Source organism: Vanellus vanellus (assembly GCF_965231255.1).
Source record: "Vanellus vanellus genome assembly, chromosome: 1".
In the NCBI taxonomy this organism is placed as follows: domain Eukaryota; kingdom Metazoa; phylum Chordata; class Aves; order Charadriiformes; family Charadriidae; genus Vanellus; species Vanellus vanellus.
In genome coordinates, this window is record NC_138905.1 from 14,152,343 (window position 1) to 14,174,523 (window position 22,181).

The 22,181-nt window shown below is 37.4% G+C and overlaps 1 protein-coding gene across 1 annotated transcript in view; it reads left to right on the forward strand.

The window, feature by feature from the left end:
• The window catches only part of FAM185A (family with sequence similarity 185 member A), a 47,632-nt gene extending 26,682 nt beyond the window's left edge, over positions 1-20,950 (forward strand). The window contains exons 6-8 of the mRNA XM_082498213.1: positions 8,055-8,150; positions 10,432-10,566; positions 19,182-20,950. Coding sequence (XP_082354339.1) covers positions 8,055-8,150; positions 10,432-10,566; positions 19,182-19,297 — 347 coding nt within the window. The 3' untranslated portion in view covers positions 19,298-20,950. The remainder of the gene's footprint in view (positions 1-8,054; positions 8,151-10,431; positions 10,567-19,181) is intronic.
• The last annotated feature ends 1,231 nt before the right edge of the window (positions 20,951-22,181 follow it).

Sequence of the window (22,181 nt, forward strand, 5' to 3'; positions counted from 1 at the left end):
CACGCCCTGACTATCTGGGTGCTTCTCTGCTGAATTCACTCCAGTTTATTGCTGTCTCCCTTCTCTTGGGAGCCCCAACACTGGATGCTGTATTCCAGGTGTGGTCTAATAAGTGCTGAGTAGAGGGGGATAATCCCTTCCCTTGGTACATTGGCTATGCTCCAGTTAACACTGCCAAGGACACTATTGGATTTCTTTCCTGCCAGGGCATACAGCTGGCTCGTGTTCAGTCCTGCTAGAATTTGCATATTTTTCAATGGTATTGGTATGGCCTGATTATATATTCTCTACCCTGCTGCCAAGCCAAATTTTCCCCTACTAGCTCAAAAAAAAATTGTTTTTCCTTACTGGATTACTTATGTTTAACCCAATTATGTATTGAAGAAATTAATCTTCTGTGTTTGGTGTAGTCAGAAATGATAAAGCTTACAGTGGTTGTGTCATTTTAGAGCCTTAACCAGCTTATGGACAGCAGGGACTCTTTCTAGCCAGGAAAACTGTATGTTGAGATCCAAGAAACTCTATATGTTTTTAAATGTCTGTGTCAATTTGTCTTATTCTGCTAATTTGTTTCTTCAGTAACACACTAGATGACCTAAAGGCTTCAGTGACTTGCTGTATGCTCACTGTCTTAAATCAACAGAAACTTAACAATTAAGAACAGTTAAACTTTCTCAAAAACATAAATTTGAGAATAGTCCTGACATGAAAGTGAACTGAGGTGTCCGAGTTCCTCCTTTGTGATGAGAGAGTAGTGTAATAAGGCAATTCCCTAGTACTGAGACAAAACACCAAAGGTGGTGGGTTTTTTTTAGGAAGGAAATTAATTATGGAAAACAAGTAGGGTATTTAAGATGTTTATTGTTTTATTTTTCAGTTATCCAAAACTAACTCTGGTGTATTTATAAGTAATGCTGCATCTGTGAGTGTCGTCTTCAGAATTCAGTTTTTAATAGTGATCCAGGGAATTTTTAAATTTAAAACCTCATTTCTGAATCCCATTAAAGGCATTTACTGTAATTCATAAAGTACAGCTCTTAAGTACTTTAAAAAAAAAAATAATAATCCATGCACACATTTCTCTCCTAATAGCAATTAGTTCTATTGACTAGTCTTTGCCATCTGCTTGAAGTATGTTAATGTTCTGGCTCTCATTTTAAGTGTCCTTCATCTTCCAGCCTTGTATTGCAGAACTTTACCACGTTCTGTGTTCTGCCTATGACAGACCTGTAATTTTTTTCCCATTGTTCCTATGCTTTATTTCACACCATGCTATAGGAAGGGTGATGCTCTCAAAGCAGCTGATTCCATCCTGCCTGTTCTTATCCCTCAGGTGTCAGATTAAGAAAAATGAAAGTTTAAAAAAAAAAAAAAGTCCACAATGAGTTAATATCTACTGAGTTACTACTTGGTTTTATCACCAGTCATTTTTTCCCTGTTCCCCTTCCCTCCCTCTGTGTCCTTTTGAATGTAGACTATATAGCATTCTGGACAGAACTTATGTCCTGGAGAAACTAATTCCAAAAATTGGAGCATGCAGAAAAAGTAGCTGCTGCGTGAGAACAATAGGGTTTTCTTTGCAGCTTAAAAGAATAAACATTTTTACTTCTGTATGAGTTCTATTAGCAAGAAACAATTTTGGTGATGTTACATCATGTATGTTTTATAGCATCTCATGACGGTACTGAAGATTCTGGATGATGATATAGTAGTACTTAAGTTTATATTGGTTTTGGAGTAATATTTTTTTTTTCTGACTTTCGAGATAGATATATATTTTATACTTGTAGAATGTATGTTTTGCTACAGTTGTTAGTACCTATTTGATTCTAGCAGGAAAATGAAGGACTACACCTGTTTCATCCACCGATGGATACTTCTGTCCCAATATAGAGCTAAACCGTCTAGATTCCAGACAGCAGAAATATAACTATGCATCCAAGTATGATCCAATTCCAGTAACTTTGAACAGGCAATATTTTCTTACAGATATGATGTCTGAAAGTCTTTCATAGGATGCCACAAGTGGAAAAATAAGAGATTTTTTTGAAAAGATGTTTCCTTACCTCAGTAGTTGAGGTGCACTGAAAGCTCTTGGTAATTGAATCCAAAATGCTCTCTTATGTCTCTTTAAGTACTATCACTTTCATTTAGTATATGTTAGATACATTCTAAGAAACATGGTATCCTAGAAGTGTTAGGCTTGTTCATTGTATTTCAAACATATGTTTCCCACTTATGCCACTCTTAATCTGCAAAAATTTGCATAATGAAGATAAAATTTCCATGGATTTAAATCAAGAGAACAAATCTGAAAGTCTGAATCTAAGCAGAGCTAGACTAATGTATTTGTCCTTCTTGGAAAGAAGAAGCTGTGATATAAAAGAACTGCATGTCTCATGCATATTAAAATACAGGACTGGGTTTAGTATTGTAGAATACTACTTATTTATTAGATCTTGAATGCAAAACCCAAAGTGGTTTTCCTGTTGGGATAAAATACCATTGATGCTGAAGAAATCACTCTGTAGTTTGGGGTTTTTTTCCTCAGTAGGTCAGCATTCTTATAGAGTAAAATTAAGGCTAACACTTCCTTACTACTCTTTTACAAGTGTTATAAGCTATGAATTTTAAAGCTGTGAAAATGAAATCCTGTTGTGAAAAGTAGGCTGTTGCGTTTTGATCTGCAATAAAAAGTAAGTTTTAAAGGAGTTGTCACAGAAAAGAAAGCACAATGTTTATTGCAAATGACCTCTGGAGATCATCTGGTCCACCCTGTGTGCCTCCAAGGAGGGTCACCTACACCAGGTTGCCTAGGACCATGACCACACAGCTTTTGAATATCTCCAAGGATATGCCAATATACCAAGGTATATAAAATCTCCCCTGAGCCTTCGTTTCTTCAGACTGAACACTCCCAGCTCTCTCAGCCTTTCATCATAGGAGAGATGCTCCAGTCCCTTAATCATCTTTGTACCGTTTGCTGGACTGTCTCTAGCACATCCATGTCTCTCTTGTACTGGGAGCCCATAACTGGACACAATACTCCAGGTATGGCCTCACCAGTGCTGAATAGAGGGGAAAGATCACCTTCCTTTACCTGGTGACAATGATTTGTCTAATGCAGCCCAGATACCATTTGCCACCTTTGTGGCACAGACATGTTGCTACCTCATGTTCAACTTGGTGTCCACCAGGACCCCCAGGTCCTTTTCTGCCATGCTGCTTTCCAGCTGGGTGGCTCCCAGCACGTACTGGTGCCTGGGGTTGTTCGTGTAGAGGACTTTGCACTTCTCCTTGTTGAACTTCATGAGGTTCCTGCCAGCCCGTTTCTCCAGCCTGTCCAGTTCCCTCTGGATGACAGTATGACCTTTTGGTCTATCAGCCACTTGTCCTAGTTTTGTGTCATCAGCAAATTGTTGAGGGTACACTCTGTTCCATCATCCAGATCTTTAATGAAGATGTTAAACAGAACTGGACCCAGTATTGACCCTGGAGTTTACTGCTAGTTACCGGCCCGGAGCTTGAGGCTCACAGAGGAGCAGTTTTACATAATTTATTGAAACCTCCACAGGAAGTTTTGTGGGGATTTCATATTATCGACAGTCATGTTCCTGACGAGATACGTGTATCTCTTCAGAAATTGCTTACACCCCATTAGTCTCTTTAAATATTTAAAATAGTAGAGACCTATAGCTAATTGGTTTGCAGGGATTAATGCAGTTTGATATAGTCTGTGGAACAAGATGCATGGGTATGGACTGTGTGGATAGGTGTTTACAGAGGAAGATCCTATTTGATCTGCAATAGGTCAGAGGCTTATCAAGGTGAAGTTGTACTTGGCACATTGTATTATGATGCTGGATTGAGGCATGTAATGTTTTTTTGGAACAGAACAAGTTACCCAAAAGAGACTATGGCCTTTAACACCGATGGATATAACTTTAAAATTAAGGTAGAAACAGATCATTTAAAGGTAAAGGGGTAGTCTGGACAATTCAGTTAGCAAAGGAATTGTTTACATGAGAGATTTCTTTGCTTTCTGTGCTACATCATTTGTTTTGCCAGGTCTGGATGGTGAGTATAGTAAGGACTGCTAGTGATTTTAGTAGTATGTTTAATTAGTCTATTTAATATATACATTTCAGTTTTTCATAGTATTTTTCATGTGACGGTTTTAGAACAATAAACTAAAGAAAATTGACCAGTCTTTATTCAGAAACAATACTAGATATCCAGTTAAGTAGGAATTAAATCTTTCTTATGCTTCACATATGTTAGAATCTTATGCTTTCTTCAATCTTTAACCAAATCATAATAAATATTTTGTGCTTTCCTATTGAAATCAGTTTTGTCAAGGTCAGTTGTTATATGGTATTAGGAAAAGAAAATATGGTTTTGCTTAGATTAAGGAAAGATCACTTGTGTTTATTCCTTTCTTCAGTACTTGACTTTATAAAATGAAGGAAGAAGAGATACTAAATGTTGTGAATGATATTTCAGTTTTGTCACTTTTCTGGGCCTTTCAGTGATCTGTAGTTGCATAGTCTTTCTCAAGTTATGACTTGTGTCTTATTCTTCAAGCTGTACTAGTAAAATGACTAGATGGATTGTTTTGAAAAAAATTACTTTTGTTCGTTCTCTAAGATTATTTTTAAGATTATTCCATAAAAACTGAATTCTGAGCACTACTTATGTGCCCTTTAATGTAGTTTCAGCATACTACCGACTTCACATATCAGTCTTTGTAACTCATTTTGATTTAACTAATAAGAATTAGTATCTTTGTTCAAACACACTGCTTCTATTTGATCCTGAGCGCATACAGGTTTGTGTATTTGGGACGAGAGTCAGAATTCCTCTTCTGTGTTATAAAGGCTAATATAGCTGGTGCCTGTGGTGGAAAACTTTTTTTTTTCACAAAGTTTAGCAAAAACTGTGTCAAGGACATCTTGCTTCTTAGCTTTTTTTTTTGCTTTTTGTTTTCTCTACTAGTAAATTCTTAAATAGCTGGAGTTGCTCAAGAGTGACCATCTGTTCTCTTTCCAGTAGAACAATTCATCCTTGTGTTTCCTCTTGAGTTGTCAGTCCTTAGCAAACTCTGGATTCAAACTATGCATTTTTTTCTTGTTTTTTACCTTTAATTACTCACATTGATCTCAGCTGACACTAGGTGTATCTTTAAAAATAAATTGCCTTAGTTTTGTTCTGTCATAACTGTAAAATATGTATTGTCTCCATTATTATTTCAGTTATGTATTTTGTCCTACCAGATTGTGTTACTTAATGTAGGGTAATTTTTCTTGTTGAAATATTTATTTATTTAGATTTGGCCTTTTTTGTTACATAACCTCATCATTGCTGTTTTTAATCCATTTTCCAAGCTTTTTTTGCCCCTTCGCATTTAGAGTTAGAGAGACACAAAACTGAAACGGTATTTTTAATAGACCTTGTAGAAGTGATAAACAAATTTAAGCCTCATGTCATTCTTATTTGTATGTAAGCATTTGTATTTAATATCATATCTATAAAATTCTTTCCATAAATTATGTTCAGTTGTTTCTATAAAATATATTTCATGTTATTTCCATGGATCAAAGCTAAACAGGTTTGTAATGTTATCTTTAGTGTTTGGTTAATGCTGCCGAGGTTCTCAGTGTTTTTTAAACTGCTGCATTTTCTTCTGCCATAAGAAACTTCTGTTCAGTGGTGTACTCTGGGAGTAAAAATCTGGCAACTCATCCTCCCAAAACAGTGTTCTGCTTTCCCTCGGGTTGTTTTTTGGTTTGGTTTGTTTTTTTTTTTTTTTTTTTTTTTTTTTTACTTCCAAGGTAAATCTGTGCCTTGGCGAACCCATGCCTACTGCCTGCTTCCTGCATCCTTTATTCTGTTTATGCTGCCTACAAACAGAATCCCCTCTCAAGAAATTAGAATTCTTTTTTTATGCGCGCACACACACACACACACACACACATATATAAAATTGAAAATCTAGAAACTCTTTTCAGTCTTGAAGTGGGCCTAATAGATTTTGCAAAAGGCATCTTTCCACTGTGAAGAATCTCACAGGAGCTGCTTTTGCATTTGAAGAGTGGGAAGAGGAAGGATTCACTGAATAAACATTTGTCCCTGTAAAGTACCATCAGCTGGTGGTGTTGTACAGACTGTTAGCAGTTGTTCTCCCTGGACAAGGTCACTGTCCTGTCACAGGAGACTCTCCTTTCTTCATAGTGCAGGTAAAGGAACTAAGTGCATATTTTGTTTAAAGCAGAAGAGTCAGAGGCTGGATATTTCCTGTTTCTGTCACCAGCAAAATCTCAGTCAAGGTTATGTGGAGTCTCGGTGATTGGCTGTTACTAAATTTGATTTGAAATATCTGCAAAAGTAGCTTTTACATGAAAATGCTGATATATCACTACAAAAAAAAAAAAACCAAACATTAAAAACATGGATTCATACAAAATTTTTCTGTTTAAACAACTTTCATTTTCAAACTTACAAACATTTTAAAAAGTTATCAATAAAATGTTTTGTTGTGACTTACACAAACAAAACTCTTTTCCTAGTTCATAAATTTCAGTTAACGAAGAGTTGATTTTTTTGCCTTTAGATTTGAAACAGAACTTCTTCAACACAGTCTGCTGAGATGGGAAAAACATTCACATCGAATTGTAGTTGTTATTGTTTTCTTATTAGTCAAAGACAGTCTCAGGTTCTCAGCTGACTAAATATGGATTGTCTACTTTTTTTTTTAATTACTTCCCCTTCCAGAGAAATCAGTTATAGCTTTGGGATAATAATCCCTTTCTATGTTTTTACTTTTCTATGTAATACAGTAATCTTCCACATCTGTGCTTGAGATCTGGCATCAGAAAAGTTCCAGATGAGTGTACTTAAGAGCTAAAACTGTATGGCAAGCTTGAGGCAGTAATGCTAGACATCCTTGTTATGATTAATTCACTTCATTCTCATTAATGTTTTCACATTTTAAAATAGGAAGTTTTGTTCAGGTTTCGTTTTGTCATTTTAGCTGGTTCTGAAAGTTTGACTGTGTTTCTTTTTTTATGCACATCCAGAAACTAAGAAAAACAGTCTCTATCAATATTTCAAGATTTCTTGCCAATACTTTCATTTCTAGGAGTGGATCTAAAAAGATATTTCACTGACTGCCTTTTGCTCACGTACATATGTAATTTTTTATGCTTCTCTAGAGTTACTTCATAATTTCTTCACAGCTTTCATCAGCTACACATCTTTCCAGTAGTTCAAAAGTTAGCTCTTTAGGACTTCACTGTAATATTGTGGAAATTTGTGTATTAAAACTGGAATCCATTGCAAGTAATTAAAGATTACCTATCACATGTACAATTAAGGCTTCTTAAAGGCTTTCTATTTATAAAAAGGTTTCTTCAGAGAGGTTTGTTGACATAAATTTCAGCTCATAAGGTATAGAAGAAAATGTGGGTGTCTCTATTCCAGGTCAAGGAACGAATGTTGCACTTAACTATTGCACTTTAGTATACATATTAATCTCAAATATTTGTTTAAAATTCAGATGTAGTGAATCAGCCTTTACAAAGGCTGATAATGCAGTTCCTCTGTGTTGTTAAACAGATGTTACAATGCACAATTGCTTGTTGTTTGCATGGGGTAGCTTTCCTGGGTAAAGTTCTCCCTGTGCAGAGTCTGAGCAAATGAAATCTTCTGGAAACTAAACCAGATCTTAGTGTTCAGATTTTGTGCTTGATTGTCACACAAAGATGAATCCATCCTTGTAGAAAGAGGGGAGTGTTGTTGAGATCTTGTAGATGCTACAAGTTCAGCAACAGCTGCTATGGCCTTGGGACCAGCATATGCTGCACTTCTGGGCTGGGGAGATAAGTTTTGTTCAGAAACTTGTTTTTCTAAGAGAAGTCTGATATTCAGTAAATGAATATAAGATACTGCTCAAACACAAAAGAATTGACAAAATTAGCTCAAAGTACAGAGAAAGATTCTCACAAATTTTTATTTAAAAAGAGTGAATAATGCACAAATCTTTTCTTTTTTTTTAGATTCATCAGATGGAAGTCTAAAAGCTTCTACACATCATGGGGCAATAGATGTTTATGTCAGTCAATTAAGAAAAGTGGATCTGAAATCCCAGAAAGGTTAGCAAACTAAAACAAATATTTTTTGTGGCAGATTATGATGTAAAAGAAAAGGAGGTAAGGGGTTTTTTTTGTTTATCTGTTTGGAAAAAATTAGTTTGTGATTGTTGATTATCTACATTCTTTTTTACCTCATTATTAGAAAATGTGTATAAATACTTATAATACAGTAGACTCTGTAAGGGGCAATGATACTTAAAATGGATTACAGACTTTTTCTTTTTTCAATACTTTCTTTTTTTCCTGGCAATCTACCCAGCAGAATTCTGCAGAGTTGACTTGGATTACGATCTGCACTTTGCATTGAGCACCGTTTACTCCATCGTGCTGATATATGCATGTGCAGAGTGACAACCATCACATTTACATTTCTTTTTCCCACCTTTTCCGGGTGAAATGTCCCGTTATTGAAATTGGAAGGCAGAAAAACAAAGATGAGTGGGCCTTACTCTACCATTCTTCCTTTTTTCTCCTGATTACTCACTAGAATTTTGCTTCTTAATTAAGAACTCACTCCTAAAGTTGGATTCATAGTTTTACAATATCATATCTTCTGAATGGCAATTAAGAAAGCCCAAAGCATCTTCTTAGTCCTAGTTTTGCAAAAAAAACCAAACCACTACAGCATTTCCATAGTTGATTTTACCATCATGTCAGACACTTCAGGTGGTTTAAATGAACATGCTATTTAGTACCCTTCTCTTGTTGCCTGTGCCCTATTAAAACCTAGCAGTTACTCAAAAGGGGAGTAGTGAAAGAAATGCATTGAAAACACGTGTGACACTTTTCTGCACAAGCTATTCTGGTTCCATTGGTGCAAAGAAATTGATTTTTATATTATTTCCTAGTTACCTTTTGAGTCACTTAATACTAAGTTACTTCTCTTTGAATTAGTAGCAAAGAGGAATGTATTTCATAAAAGCTAATTAATGTTATTTTCAAAACATTGCCTGACATCTCTTCTGGCAGCCCAGTTTAGTAAAGGCAAAGTTGATGAAGTTCTGTTTTCGTTTACCCTGTAAATTCAGAGTAACTGCTGACAGCTGCAGCGTAGAAAATGTCCCATTCGTGATAAATTAGCTGCATGTGTGTTGGATTTTATGAGTCACATTACTGAGCAACTCTCCAAGGAGGACCCAGAGATGAAGACCTTTTCCCTTTCTTATCCTAAGGCTTTTGTGTATCCAGCAAAACTTAGGCTTAAATTATATTGACAGTTATTTGTTTATCAGGACTGTCATAGGCAAGTGATTCTGCTGAATTTAAATTGTATAGCTAGGGTTGTTTTCTGACTGCTACTTAGTTGTTATATCATCAGTTGCCTTAACATGTTCTGCTTCAGCTTTTGGGGTGTATTTAAAGAAAATTTTTTATGTTTTTCTAAGGTGAATTTTGGAATAGGGCAAAAACTAAGGATCACATATACAGAAAGTGTATTCTGAATTTTGGTAGGTCGTTGTTTTAATGTGTAGGGTGCAGCTTCCAAACTTTGTGACTGAGTAATTCCAAATTTAACTAACATGGGCAGGTTGGGGGCCCAGCATCTGCCTTCAGTCTGATGCACAGAAGCACATATTTAGGGAAAGCAGAAGTCGGAATTTCTGGTTTTAATCTCGAGGGTAGAATTATTCGGGCCACCGAAGCTGGACTTTTGCTAGTAGTTTACGTTTTAGTGATACATAGTCTAAACAGGTTAGTCACTTTTGAGACTGCATCTGTTCAAGGATGTGAACAACTGGCCCTGTGCAGTAAAGCAGAGACAATTGTGAGTGTTAACAGTATGTAAGTGGCATCTCATCGTTCCAGAGGAGCAGTTCTTTCATAAGGTTGCATGTAGTAGATGGGTTAATCGTCAAATCTGATCCCCTGTCCTTACTCGGGAATGTAAATATGCAACTAGAAGGTGAAACTAAAGTCGTAATACTTGTGAGATCTATTAGATTTGCTTCCCTTGAACCATTCCTGTAATAAGATCCTCTGCCAAGAGCTGTTGCTAGCCGTGTATGTCAATGTTAATTTTCATGTCTGTCAAAGAAATACTGTGACACTGTTTTCTACATGTGACATACAGTATTCTGGTTATGATAAATGAAGATATCTTCATTTATCCTTTCAGAGACCAAAAAAAGAGGTTACTGTGAAAAAAACCACACACAAAAAAAAAACAAAACAAAAAAAAAAAAAACAAATGATGATTTGATTCAAGTTAGCTAAATAATTGTCTGTTTCATGCTTTGATCTCAATGTTAAATTAACTTGCTTTCATTTAAATTTATACCAGGTTCAATTACAGTCAAGGTGCCTGCCTCGCTCAAAGCCTATTTACAGTTATCTGGAAGAAAAGTGGATGTGAGCTCAGAGATCCAGTTAAAAGAAACACAGAGCGCCTCGAAAGATGACCACGTAACTATAAGTGGTAAGGCTTACTAATCTTGGCTTCCAATAAATGTCTGTCTGGCCTTAGTCAAAGGCATCTACGTTTCCTTATGAGTTTATTGCTCTTGGCTTCTTGTTTCATCTGTTTCAGGTTCACATGTTTACTTGTACCATTGTACTCCTCGTGTTACTAGATGACTCTTTCATTTTGTTTGGTAAATGAGTTGTGAATCCAAACAACTGCTTCTCTAACAAAAGTCATAGAGCCAAATTCATCCTCAGCATTATTCCAAGGAATTTGTGGGAGGTAATCCAGGGCTGAATTTGACCCATTGCTTTGTTGGACAGACAGTCACATAAAATAAATTGCTAGGGAATGTCTATTAAAAATATAATGAAAAGTTTTCTCTGTCTATCTCTGTTGGGTGGAAAGGGGACATAAAAGGGGTATATGGCATATTTATAAATGTACTGTATAAATGTTAAACAGTGCAGGACAGGCTGAGAAATTACGGGTGGGAGATAGCTAGGAGAAAAGCAGAAGACCTGGAGCATGGAGGAATAGAGGACATGGAAAGGTGCCTGCAATTACTGGAAGCATTCTTCTAATGCATTTAAAATTGAACTCGGGAATCCCAAATCTTGCTGTTTCCTGCTTTAGAAAACAGTTTTACAATTCATTGTCAGGGTGTGTATTTCTCTCCTCCTCTCCAGACGTGTCTATCTAGAAGTTGTTGCTGTTACCAATTACTCAGTTTACTCAAGAGGAAACACTAACGTAATGTGTCTAAAGGCTCCAGCTTTGTTTTTGAACGTGTTATGTCAGTATGACCTGATAGGATAGCAGATTGGGTGAGGCTTTGAGTTTTTCTTTGGTTTTAAACCTCAGAAAATATGCACAAGGCTTATTTTCTGCCCCCATGTAAGATGATCATCTCAAAGTCAGGAAATGTTAGAAGTATATGTACAAAATTTTAATATGTAGCCTTCCTATATAAAATAGTCTTTAAATGTGTAGGTGTACCTTTGCCCGTCTTGAACAGTAACTAGCACTTAAATTTCCTAGTGGTTATTAAATACAATTTTTTAAAAAACTATGTTTAGAAGTTCTCAGGCTAGAAACCTGTGGAAGGACCCTGGATTCCAGCAAGGCTCTATAGAATGAATCACCTCAGCAGTAAAACAGCACATCTCCCAGTGAATGAGGACCACCAGCCAGTCAATCCTCTCGTTACTCTGGCAACATTAAAGATAAGAGTGATGTCTCAAATATACACAGCTGAATGCCTTCTCTGGTTTCATGACCCAGTCAGTGTTTACGCAGGACAGTCATTGCTGAAGCGGATGCAATTTTTCAACCCACTGTTCTGTATGGAAATTATCTTGGTGGTTGAGGCCCAAAGCAGCTCTAGTTAACCCTCAAATACACAAACGCCAAAGGCATGGAAATCATCAAAAATTATGCAGAGACAAAAGCATTAAGCCACTGATTTTTTTTCAGGTGTTTAAAGAGGTTACAGCATTGCACGAAAAATGTATTATGATCAATTTAGATCTATAGTAAGGTTAATGAAAAATAGGCCCTTGAATGGATTTTCTGCAGGATACAATTCAGCTAAACTAGTGCTGTCCTGAAGTAACATATCTTCATCTGTCTTTGTACCTGGCATTTAGCTTTGCTGAGTGTTTTCTCACATAATGTGAGCAGCGCTCTCCTCCTTTTTCTTTACTGGTCAGTAAGAAGCAACAAACCTGAAGAGAGGTGAAGTAGTTGGTTTTAACATGTTTTGTTCCTTTTCTTACCCTTCTGGAAACAGTGCTTCCCCTTTCTTTGCCAAGTCAGTAACATTCCTTTGGCATGGCAAGGGAGATGTGTCCTGCTTCTCCTTCTCTTTACCTTGTCCCATGGGGACAGTGTATTCTTTCTGCAGGCCAAGCACTTTTCCCCTCATTCTCAACAATTTCTTCATCTTAAAGTTGATATTTGAGAATTTTATTGTACAAGTAGATTATGAAATAATTAAAAATCATTTAATACTGTTTCTATATCATGAAAACATTATACACCCTTGAAGTTTTAGGTACAGAGTCTATAGCTGTCCTTCTGCTGCCACTAAAGAAATATAAAATGGAGAGACGAGGGATTTTGCCAAGTGGAAAAAAAACTCTCTATCACAAGAGCATGGCAGTTTAGATTTTTATGCTTCTAAGCTCAAAGGTTAGTTTAAAAATAGATTAATTTTCAGAAACTAGCCAGTTCTCATGTGGATAACACAGGAACCGGCTGCTTTCAGGAAGCTTTACTTGCCTCTGGGAATATTGTGAGAGATGTCAGAGAGGAGGCTCTCCAGTAGAAGACAGGTTAGAGTTCTGTGAGTTGAGTAAACGTGCACCTAGTCTGTCACCTGCTCTAGGAAAGACTTTTTTACTGCTGTTACAGCAGTTATGGTGTATGTCATCACCTTGCTTCGTGGCTCCCATTTCCACACTGAGTGGGGAAGCCAGTACACTACAATCCCACAAGTGGTCACATCCAGGGCTTCGCAAGATAGCCAAGGAATAGAGCGGGATTTAGTCAAAGCAAGATGAAAGCCTGGGTGAATGCTCTAGAGGCAGAGTGATGAGAGTGTGAAAAGGCGTTTTGCCCTTTTAGAAAAGGAGGGGACTTTCCTGCAAAATTGGGATAGTTGCTGAGAACGGGAAGGAACTAGAGAGCAGTGCCAGGGAGTTTACTCTTCACAGTAATTTGCAAGGGTAAGGCATCTGTTTCCATTGACATCAGTAGGCACTCTTGGAAATAGTATGTGTGCTATAATGAAACCTGTTATAAAACCAGATATTTTGTGCTAAGCGCTGGTCTAGCTGTCTAGTTCAAGAGTGTTTGAGTAACTCCAGTAATTTCTGATGGGGATCATGTCAAGGCATTCTTTTCCTTTCCTGGCAAAGAGGGTAGGAAGAAAGGCCTCTGCTTAGCCCTTGCTACTTGATGTCTGTGCCTTCCCCATTTCTCCTGTCTGCCTGTATTCTTAAATCAGCTGATTTAAGAAGCCTGTAGGGATCATTAACTATATGTGGAACTACATATGGTAAGAGGAAGGGTTGCAGGCTGAAAGCGTCAAATATGCAAGCAGAAGAGGGGCTTAGGAGACTGTCATGCCAGAGAGGTTACAAATATTTTGAAGGGCAGGGTTAAAATTCAAGTAATCTTGATTTATGTGCTTCTTAGGTCATTTTTGCAATAGGTCCTTTTAAGTTCAAAGTAAAAAGGTAGGAATAATTACCTGTGTAGTTCCAAAAGGAGGAACAGTTCAATAAAAACATCAGTAAACAGGAAAAAATAATGTTACACAGTTGAAAAAAATAAGCAGTGTATTAACATGACTGTTCTGTAACAGAACAAAATAATCTGTTGGCTTTACATGGCATTAGTAATACTTCACTGGAAGGTGTCCAGTTTTGAGTACTGTACTTCAAAAAAGATGTGGACAACTGTAGAGACTCCTAAGGAGAACACGTGATCAGAGGCCTAAAAACATGATTTATGAGGGAAGACTGAAAAAAAAAGTGTCATTTTTGTCTAAAGAAGACTGAGTTAAGATGACACGTACCACTTTTCCAGTACTTAAGAAATTGCTGCAGATATGAAAGAAATAAATTGTTCTCTGTCCACTGGTGGTAGGACTAGAAATTATGATTTGACCTTACTGTAAAAAAAAAAAAAAAAAAAAAAAACCAACAAAAACACCTTAGCTAAATAATAGAATACACTTTCTGGTATTAAGCACTTGTCTGGTGAGGCCATGGGACTGTCAGTACTGCAGACTGTGAAGAACAGGCTAGGCAAGCATGTCAGGTTAAATACAGTGCATCCTCAGAAGGTTGCTTTCAGCCCTGTTTACTCTTGTCCTAAGTTGATGTGACCATCTGCTCCCACCCATTCCAAAGTAACTCAAAGGAAGGTTATGAGGCATGTGGGTGGATGAATTTGAGGACTAAATAAACGCAGCCAGTGGGCACGCTTTTGCCCACTTCCATTGCTAGCTTGTGTGTTGAGAACTGTAAGCTTGCTGGAAAAGTCTTGCAATTGTTCAGAGACTTTCTTTGGATCCTGTAGCTGATGGTGTCAATTTCCAAATCTAATTGCCTGGAACATTGCCCTTTTCTTTACACCATGGAAATGTTACGTCTCTGACTGGTGCCAGGGATTAATCTGATTCCGGATCTTTCTCCATCCCTGGCCCCGGTTCTGGTGCCAAGTTCATATCCAGCAGCAACCTTTGACCTGATGCCATCCATCTGCTTAGTGCCAAGTGAGCTTTTAACTTTGGCAGTCACTTACTCCATCTGGTTTTCAGCACTTGCATGACTTTCCTTGGTAAAAGACCCACAGTGTCACAGGTGCTCTTCAGAGGCTGTGGATGTTTGTCGGTGGTTGTCTTCCTATTTTTACTTTCTCAAGCTGGCAAACCAACCTCTGTGTATTTTTCTGTCCTTTTACTGTTCTTTGGGAATGATTGTCTTCTCCCAAGTTGAGATATTCTTGCTCCCTATTTCATCCAGTGTGACAATAGTTGGAGCAGTTAACAGGATTTTTAGCTTTTGGTACTAATCCCACCCCATCCACAGTGCTAGAGCTTTACTGAGCCACATCTGAACAGTGGCTCTTGAGCCATGCCTTCTGGTGACCGTGCACACAGGTAATAGGGCTCTGTCTTTCATGTTAACTTATGCCTTCCCTCAGATGTCTGCCCTGGGGATGGAGAGGAATCTCCTGTTGTCTTCTCTAACCTCTTTTCTCCTGTGAAAGTTGTGAGGTAGATGTTGCCTCTACCTTATGGGTTGATCCAGCATCCAAGTCTTCTTTTGATCACTAGGAACTCCTTAGATGGCCTTCTACTCATGTGCCTCTGGAGAGAGTCAGCCTGGCTAATTACCAGATTCCCTTGAAAAGATGGACATTGATACCACTGTCCTGTCTCTGACTTTTTGGGTTTCTCTTACTTCAATCCTTTTCACCCTTCCTGGTTCTCCAGGTAGATTGTGGTGAGAAGCACCTTTCTCCTTACAACAATCTCATTCACTTAGGCATGCACCGAAATAATTACTTTCACGTCTACCTGAGGTTAGATTTGGATTATCCTCTGGAACATATGGGATTTAGACACGTGTTTCCTACCTTCAGGAATAACTTACTTGTCACTACTCACATAATGGCTCCTCATCCAGTAATACTGGGAGAGCGGCCTATAAAGTGCTGTGGACTTACTGTGGACTTACCCTGTAGGGTTGCTTCAAAGCCAGTGTGCAAGGAGGGAGCTGACTGCATGAATCTCATACGCTGCATACAAGTTTTTATGGGTGTGTTTCACTGCTTTTGTTACCAGAAGTTCTATATTGTTTACTTTAAGGTAATGTCTGTGTGTTTAGCTGCCTGGAGTTCCAGGGTTAAATACAAACACAGCTGAAGGGGCAGTGAATAATGTGAGGCAAGCAACTTGCCTTTAAAAGGGAAATAACTGAAAGAGCTTGTATTATGTCAGTTTGCTGAAACTTAAGTTTTTTCCTGAAACTTAACAGCTGTCCAAGTGTAGCACTCCTTCTCCCACTGTGCAGCTAACTTGGGTCTGTTGCATTCAGAGTTACGGTTCTGATCCCAGGAATAACACTATCCACTGCCGTGTCCCTCCCTCTTTCCTCTGTTCTCAAGACACTTCTTCAAAACTTCCCTTCTTTCCTAGAAGCAATTTTTATTGACTCTTTGCCACTAGAATTGAGTGGGAAGAGCTTTGTTTTACAGTGTCCCTCTAAACACTGTCCCTCTGTGAAGCCTTGGTCCCTAAGCAGTATCTTAAAAAAAAAACAAAGACCCAGGTTGTATCTGGAAAAGATTACATTCCCTCAAGTCAAATAGAAAGTTCATCCAACTTTTATAAAACACATTAGATGAGATGCTATCCTACAAATTTTTATTGGTTTCAGCCTGCATTTAACTCAAGCTGTTCACAGCCTTTGAGATACACCACAGTCCTAACAATACCAGTGAAAATGTTTAAAATATGCTCCTCTTCGTGCGTTTTACGATATGAAAATAGAGCTGTCTTTAACTTCTCCGGTCTCCAGGAAGCCAAGTGAATAAACAGTCAGTACTTGACTGTGTAAAGTTCTGCAGAAGTGTTCTCTGCCTTTAGATACCACACATGGTAAAAAAACCCCTTTTTCCTGGGCGTTAAATTGAAAAAGTGGCCACAGAGCATACCGATGCGTCCGTCTTCTCCTCTGTTTTTTGTTTGGGGTTTTTTTGTGTTGTGTGTTTTTTTTTTTGTTGTTGTTTTTTTTTTTAAAAAAAAAAAACCTCATTATTCTTAATCCAGCAGGCTGTTGGCTTTTGTGATTTAACATGCTAGCAAAGTCATCCTCAAAATCCACTTAAAATCCCACAGTATTCAGAGTACAGGCAGTGAGTACAGTTAAGACCAAACTGTCGTCAGAAGGTCTCCAACTAAACCTTGTTGCTTGATTAGTACCTCATATACGAAGCTATTTAAACATCTTAAGCTTGATTTGAACCTGCTACTGGTGATAGGTTTAATAACCTTAAAATAGTTTGAAGATCTCCGTCCCTAGGGAGTGGAACTTCACACTCGCTTTCCTGTGAGCAGTTTGATATTTTCTGCATTCCCTTCACAGGCAAATCTCCAAAAGAAGCATAAGGAACAAAACATTTTTCTAAGTTCACATAGCAAATGCAAAATGAGAAACAGAGCTCAGATAACAACTGGGCTTTAAAGCAGCTTTTGTTAATTTGTTTCTGTGTTTCTTCACAACTCTAACTTTTAGCAAAAGTGTAGCAGGGTGTAATCAGTGCATGAAACTGTTAATTTACAGGGCTGATTCTGTGCTTCAGTGATTGTTCCTTGTAAGGAAGTACGAGCCATGGTGACAAAACCATGAGAGAGATGAACTGGGACCAAGCACTCCCATATGCACTTTCTGGAAATATATCTCTGCCCTACACTTCTTGTGTCCTCTCTCCTTAGAAAAAAAAAAAAAAAAAAAGCTGTATTTTCAGTATTTTCAGTGCTCTGCAACTCTGTTAATGGATCAACTGAAATTTTCCTTTGCACTTTTTTGTTAGTTCATTTTTTTGACACCTGGAGGCTATTTTCTGTTTAAAATTCAGGCTGATTTAATGTTTTAAGGGCTACCTCTACTTAAAACGTAGATTTTTTGTTTTCGTTTCTGTTCTGTATTCTCTGATACAATACTGTTGCAAATCGATGATTCAGGAAAGCTTTCTGAGGAGGTGAAGTTTCACATTTTAACAGATTTCACAGACAACACATTTGTCCAACTTCGTGATCATCATCATAGATTTAAGTCCATCATTAGATGTGGAGCAGAACTCTGGATTCTGCCTTACAGTAGGAATGATATTGAGACTGAATATGATTGAGACTTGCTGCCTGGAGCAATCAGGAGTGCAGATATTGTACTAGGACATCCACATGTAGATCCATAAAGGCATGTTGTAGGCTGATAACAAAGGACACTGAAATACCTCTTCATTCAGTGGGAGAACTCTGTCAGTGTTGGACTCCTCTGAAAATCCCATACTTCTAAACAGTACCTCAGCCTGCTAGTGAATTGATGTGGGTTTGGCCCAAAACCTTAAATTAATCACACTTCCAAATACCAAAGCGCTGAAACGCTATTGAAAAGTTCTGGCACATAGACTTGAGTTGTGGAAACCAATGCAATGATGTCAGTTGGAGTTTCGCCACTGGTTTTGACATGGCCAAAATTTAACTTCAGCTGCGTTACAGGTCAGAGCAGAGCATGTTTGCAAAGTTTCTTCAGATTCTGCTTCCCTGCCATCCCTCATGCTATTCCAGGCTCAAATTAGTTCTAAACTTAGAACTTGCTCAGTCACACAAACGCTAAAGTAATAATAAAAGATATTTTGTAAAGATAAACCAAAGCGAAGGCTGATCTTGTGATAAAGGCACTGATTTGGAACACAAAAGATCCCAGTTTAATTCCCATTTTGGTCATAAATCTTCTGTATAAATTTGGAAAGCCGCTTATTCTCTCTTGGCCTCAGTTTCTTAATTGTAAATTAAGAATTCCTTTGTCTGCTATACAGTGAGCAAGAGCATGTATAAGAAGTTTGTGAAACATAGAAGACACACACATCTTGGGGTGGGTGTTTTTTTAACCCATTATCATAAGAAAGCAGTAATAGTAGCAATGTGTTTGGTCATCTGGAAAATCAGGTCTTAACCATGTCTCTTTTCCATGTTTATAATAAAGATGAAAACTTTCCAAATTACTTAGCCAGATTAATGTCCAATGTAGATGTATTTCCTAGCCCATTGTCGTGGTTTGGGCTGGATTGGCCACTCAGGTGGAAGTAATAAAAACTATGGTACTATATAACAAAAACCATAACTTTTTTGTAATAACATATTATGGGAACTGAGATTAATGCAAAAAAAACTGTATCAAGAATGAAATGTCAGAAGCCCCTGCTAAAAATATGCAAATTTGACCCAATAAAAGTCTCTCATAACTATTGCCAGGGGGGCTGAAAAAAAGGCAATGTGAAGATATGTTTACTGTGTGTTAAATTAAACTAAGCAGACCTCTCTTTTCCAGGTCACATGAATCAAAAGAATGAAACAGACAAATGGATTAAGGCTGACACACAAAATGGCAAAGTATGTCTTAAAAGCCAAAGCTGGATCCAGTCTGTCAAGCTGAAGAGTTCTTAAAGGTGAAATGCCAAAGAGATTAAATCAAGAAATTGTAAAGGAACATTCTGTAAAATTATGAAACTTTGCTGATGCATATTCTTAATATAAGACAGAAACAATACTAAAAATGAGGGCGTTCAAGCCAAGATTTGCCCATGACAGTGGCTGGTGCTTAACAGGTCTGGTTTACTTTTAGTGCCTTTTAGGAATGACAAGATCTTACATATTTAGAATTTGTATAACTTGACCCGCTTACCATGTCAGTTTAAAAGCTGGTAACTTTCAAACAAAGGTTTGGAGCCATCATTTAAAAATAAAAAGCATTTTCAACATCTGGTATTTGAAAAAGTAAAAATTTACTTCTAAGATGGCATGATCTGCAAGCTATTTTATATCTTTAAATTAAATGTCTCAGTACTGTGGGAATTCTACTGTTTTATGCAATGTGCAGAGAATTTTCTTCAACTAAATTATTTGCATCATGGATAGGATAAAAACACTTTCAGAACTGTAGTTCTTATTTGGTCTTCTTGTTTGGCGTTTGACCCCTAAAAAGATTCTGCTGTGTCAATGGGTACTGTATGTGTTAAACTTTGTATATGAAATGACAGAGCTTGCTCCGTGTCATCCTGAACCATTTATTTGTGGGTAGAAATAAGAATTCTAGCTACGTCTACCACTGTTTGTCTGCAAAGAAAAGCTTTGAAAAATAAATATTCAAAAGTGCGATGGATCTGACTGATTTCAAGGAGAAACACTTCACCAACTGGACTTCAGATAAGAGTCTACATGAACATTCCCCTAAAGCAAAAGCAGCCAAAGAAGGGAAGTGTTGGCCTAATAAATGAGAACTGTAATCTTTTTATTTGATACTTTTCCAGTGATTTACCATCAGCCTTGCATAACGGGAGTGTAAGCTCTTTGAGGCAGAAAGGCGGAGGAGGGAGGTGAGGGAAGTGTGTATGCCCTGCACAAGGACGTATATGATGTTTGTGGAGGATTTTGTGCTACCATAATACAAACACACAGTAAAGTAAATGGAGCTTTTAAAAGCCTTTCCATATGTATATATGGCACCTTGTAAAAGAAGTACTGAAATTCATGTTTTAAAACTGAAATGTAAGAATTCCTGCCAACCAAGTGGATGGAGAGTAGCAAAGAGGAATTCAGAGTGTCAGCTCAAGTTTTAAGTTGTGTGTATGTGTGTATGTACTTTAGATCATAATGGTACATTATGAAATGAACTTTTCCTTTCCCACAGGATTCCCCAAGAGGTATAAATTGCCCCTGGCTAACAGACTTCAATAGTCAAGGGCAGCGTTTTTACTGTAATTCAGGGTGGTTTAAAAACTCCAGTTTCTATTTGCCATTGTGTATACTGTTTGTTTGGATGTGGTGGACACCAATGTGTATGGAAAGTTATATGTATTTTTAATATAAACAATAATATATAAAACATTACTAATATTATCTCCAAAAGAAATATTATAGTACTAGTTATTAGTAATTATTGTTACATTACTTTTAAAAGATGCAAAAATAGTAAATGTGTAATAGCTAAATTTCCTGAAAAATTTTTGAAATTAAGGATTTTCTGTGCACTGCTGCAGACAAAGTGAAAGAAGCGCCTCTGAATTCATATTGTATTGAAAATAAAATCATTGTAGTAGATATTTCACAAAATTGAGTCCGTTTAATGGTTCCATTATTCACCCAGGCTACAAAGCCTGTCAGCCTCTGTGCTTAAGGTCATGTGTTTTGGGACTGCTGCATCAGCAATTTAAGGGAGAGCATAGTAAGAAAACACGTTGTTTCTTCCATGTTCAAAAGTAAGCAAGCTAAGGCATTCATATTTTAAACCTAGCTGGAATTAAACATTAGGATTGGTAGTTATTTGCTTGAAGTTTAAATAAACCATCAGAAAAATTGTGCTACCGCTAAAGCTGCTCTGGTTATATTCTTTCCAGGCTAATAAATGTTGAGACCAGCTAGAACTTTAACATAAAGGTTAAGAATGAGCTGAAGAAAGGCAAATCTTTGGGAGTTTCCCCAAAGACATTTGAGTAATGTCTTGTTCTGCTGTAATAAGGTGAAACTTTATATTTTTCTCTAGACAAGGAAAGATTAGTGGGTTATCTGTAATTAGGATTTGAATGGCAAATCCCATGTGGGCTCTTTTTTTTGTCCATTTGATGAGAAGACATGTTCTTGTAACTGGAGAAAATTTATCCTTCACCACTTTTCTCAACTGTGCTCCTTTTCATTTGCTTCTGCTGACTCTGTCAGCTGCCAGTTAGCCCACAGTTCAGATCTGCAAATGTAAACATCAGCTCGCTTAGAGACTTGAACTCAGCCAGAGAGGCTGTCATGAGAATTAGGGCTCTGGATGCACAAGTGACTTTTGAGGAGTAGAGAACTGTGGTTAAATGTGCATGTAGAGTTGTTTATTGAGGAATCGGTAGTCACTACCTATTCACTGCTCTTCATTGCACAAGAATGCTGTACTTGATGAGTAGCAGCCGTGCCAAGTGTGAAGTTCTGTGGGAAGTCGGAGTGTTTATGTCCTGGAGAGGACCTTCATGGCAAACAAGAACCCCAAACACATGCAGATTTTTTTACTGCTTACTCTGCATGGGACTACAGAAAACTTCTAATTATTGAAAGATGAAGACAGCTTGAATCAACACATGAAAGTTAGCAATGTTATTGCAATGCGACTGTCTTGCTTGAAGGCGTACACGCTCCTGCGAGAAAGATTTGCAATGCTTCCTTAGTAATTCAACAAACAACCTTTTATTAAAGTATGATTAGTTTTAAGAAAAATAATATACTGTTCTTTTCATGCTCTAGTGAAAAAGCCTTGAACTGTAGAAGATATTGTGCAATTCCTTCATCTTTCCTT